This window comes from Acyrthosiphon pisum, chromosome X (assembly GCF_005508785.2).
Source record: "Acyrthosiphon pisum isolate AL4f chromosome X, pea_aphid_22Mar2018_4r6ur, whole genome shotgun sequence".
NCBI lineage: Eukaryota > Metazoa > Arthropoda > Insecta > Hemiptera > Aphididae > Acyrthosiphon > Acyrthosiphon pisum.
Genome location: NC_042493.1, coordinates 71,505,368 through 71,508,623, shown reverse-complemented (window position 1 = coordinate 71,508,623; position 3,256 = coordinate 71,505,368). Strand labels below are relative to the sequence as shown.

At 32.4% G+C, this 3,256-nt stretch overlaps 1 protein-coding gene across 1 annotated transcript; it reads left to right on the top strand.

The window, feature by feature from the left end:
* Positions 1-1,483: 1,483 nt before the first annotated feature.
* LOC100568842 (formin-B-like) lies at positions 1,484-3,092 on the top strand. Its single transcript, XM_029485664.1, has 3 exons — positions 1,484-1,603; positions 1,691-1,753; positions 2,388-3,092. Exons 1-3 carry the CDS (start codon positions 1,507-1,509, stop codon positions 2,915-2,917), a joined length of 690 nt encoding a protein of 229 aa, XP_029341524.1. The 5' UTR covers positions 1,484-1,506; the 3' UTR covers positions 2,918-3,092.
* The last annotated feature ends 164 nt before the right edge of the window (positions 3,093-3,256 follow it).

The following is a 3,256-nucleotide window of genomic DNA, read 5'->3' as shown; positions in this document are numbered from 1 at the left end:
TTCATTGGTGCCAGGGAAATAATATTTAATATTTGGTACCACTATTAAACATAATTATTTAAACATTTGTTTAAACATTTATATTAATATTCATATAATAAAAAAAAGTGGCCATTTCTCGAATAACGCAGTTTCTTGAAAACTACTACTCCGATTTACTTGAAATTCAACATAGATATTCGGTTTGAGCTCATAAGTATCAGTCTAAAATCAAAAATGGCCTTGAATGACCGTTACTTTCCCCATTATAAAATTATTTTTATTCAAATCTTGTAACGTTTTATCTAATGATTCTGGTCCTTTTTTATTTGCCATTGTACATTCATCCCAAATAATTACATTAGTTTGTTTTAGTAATTTGCATGTTGCAGGATTATCAATAATATTACAAATAGGTTCTTCTGTTAAATTGAAATTAATCGGTAATTTCAAGACTGAATGAGCAGTACGTCCACCATGTAATAAAGTATCTGCTACACCAGATGATGCTACTGCTAATGCTATATTAACACTTTTTCGAACTTCTGCCAATATTAAATTCAATAAAAATGTTTTACCTATGCCTCCTGGAGCATCTAAAAAGAAAAGTCCCTCTTTTTCTTCTATAATGTTTTTCATAATTGTTTGGAATGCCTTTTTTTGATCGTCAAGTAATAATAATTTATTAGTATTGACATATGTATTCAGTTTTTCAATATCATACAACGTTTCACGAATGATTTCTGAATCTTTTGATATATTTTCAGTTCGAAAAGGAGAAGTTGTTCCCCATTGATTCAAATTTTTCCCTGTTATTATTAAACACATATCTTCTATAATTACGAGAGCTTCACCGAATATTTCATCTATATAATCTAAATTATTACAACCATTTAATTTCTTATTTCGATATAATATATCTTCACTCATACTTTTTTTTATATTTTTCCCATAAAGATTGTGGATCCGATGGGTTACATGAAGTCAAGATAATTGAAAATAATGATCTTATACTACACGACTTCTTTGTTTCATTTGCTTCCGCTAATGCATCATCCCAATGTTTATCATCCTTGAGTAAACCTAGCTGTTGACATGCTTCTCTATATGATTTGTACGTAATAACATTTGCTGTTCTTAAATATTCGAAAGACATTAGACCAATAACATTATGTAATAAAATTCTCAAAAAAAAGCACTCTAAATTACTTGGATGTATTGTATACATTCGACCAAGAGTGTCAGATTAGAAGATCTCAGGACTGTGACGTATTCCTTGTTTAAAATAAAAAAAAATCAATATATTATGCGGAACGGTTTGTGTATCAGATACCTAGCTAGCACCTCCCCCCCATAAATCCACCACTGAGTTGCATCGACTTGAAGATTTTATGTTAGATAATGTTACCGGCACACACGTAGACTAAGAGTGAATTGTCCCTGTCATCTTTGCAGAATTTAACGGACAAGGTAGACAAATTGTCAAATTACCAGCAGTCGTTAACGGAAAAAATTGACAATGAACTCATGACCATCGGGAGCGACGTTGAAACTATTAAAAACTGTTATGGCGTGTTGAATACAATATTCCACGAGCTAGAAAATAAATTTATATCATTAGAAAGTAATTTGTTATTTGTTATCAAAATCACGTAGGTATGAAATTATAATATTATATTTTATGCCGCACGTGATGTTCGTTTGTTTGTAGGGAACATGGAAAAACCGATGCGCAAATATGACACAATAAAGACGAGGATCAGAACCCTAGAAAGTAATATATACAATATACATTGTCTATATATACCTATTACCAAGGCTGGGCAATTTAATGATTTTTTTTAACTTAGTTAAGTTATGTTAATATGCACTAATAACAAAAAGTTAAAAGTTAATTTGTTTGTAATTTGTATAGCGCTAGCGTACTTAATTTTTTTCCGAACCAAAACTAAATTATAGACTATATAGTGTTTAAAATGTATACAGTATTTCCATATAAGTTAGATTCGAATGTTATACATTTTTAACTTGAACAATGCACGGTTAATATTTTTTGACATGAAAACAAAATAGACTGAAATTGTGAAATATAATAAAATTAAAAACAAAATAAATTAACTTAACTTTTTCCTTTAAATAAAAAATGAATTCGTTAATTTTACGATAATTTAAAAAAGAAATTTAGGAAGTTAAACTGTTAAGTTAATGAAAAGTTAAAAGTAACTAGTCAAGTTAAAAAGTTAAAATTAAATTAACTTTTTAACTTACCTACCTTTAACTTTTTAACTCGTTAATGCCCAGCCTTGCCCATTACCTACATCTTTTTGATGTGTCTATACAAGGAATCGATTTTATATTTTTTACTAAACAAATTGTTATATGTGTGTACGCGACGTATGCGCGTGTAGAAGATGTAATGAAAAATACTTCACACGTTATCGGTATGGACCATTCAAACCGTTCGATGGAATCATGGACAAGACTGCAATACTTCGGATCCGCTGGAATGTTTCCGCATGTAGATAACCGCTGTTACGGTGAACCACCTGCATTCGATTCAGCTTCATCTTATTATGATATACCACCAGTGTCGAGACCACAAGCTCAGTATTTTCTACCCCCGATGACACAGTTTGGTCCGTCAGCGCCGCCACCTGCACCCCAAGCGCCTAATGCATTTTCTCGGCCGCCCGCACCCCCGGAGCCTTCTGCATTTTTGTCAAAACCACCCCCGATAACTCCGAAAAAACCTGGATTGAAGGTGACTGGTTCAGACGAATCAAGCTCTTCCTCGGTGATCATACCGAAAGTAGAGAAAGTGTACAACAAGATCCCCATAACGACTGCTATGCTCAAGTCCGTTGTTCTCAAGCCACCGAACGAGAAAAAGAGAGAAGCAAATCGGTGGAGATATAATCACGGTGTTTTTATCATATAATATACAGATTATAAATTGCGTTATCGCATGCCGTCGCGTCGGCTGTTTAATTATGATTCTTGCACGGCCACCGAAAGGTGCCCAATCCGTTCCGTAGTGCTAACGCTGAATTTATTATTATTATTGTTTACTAGCGCAAAGCGCCGTCTTTTTACAATGATATATTAATATATTGTTTTTCTTTGTTCTCGCCAACTTTTTATAATAATCGTATATTAATTATATTCATATTATAGTGCGCACTAATCACCTCCATTGTATTGTATTCATTTTTTAGTGTGCGCTAATCGTTTGTTTAATTATATTATTATAATCAAAGGCGCTAATCGCCACATTTTT

Excerpts from the sequence above, each read along its gene's own strand:
- LOC100568842 (XM_029485664.1), top strand. The coding sequence starts at position 1,507 with ATGACCATCGGGAGCGACGTTGAAACTATTAAAAACTGTTATGGCGTG. Across the intron at positions 1,604-1,690 it reads TAAATTTATATCATTAGAAA|GGAACATGGAAAAACCGATG; the intron begins GTAATTTGTTAT and ends GTTTGTTTGTAG. Across the intron at positions 1,754-2,387 it reads GAGGATCAGAACCCTAGAAA|AAGATGTAATGAAAAATACT; the intron begins GTAATATATACA and ends ATGCGCGTGTAG.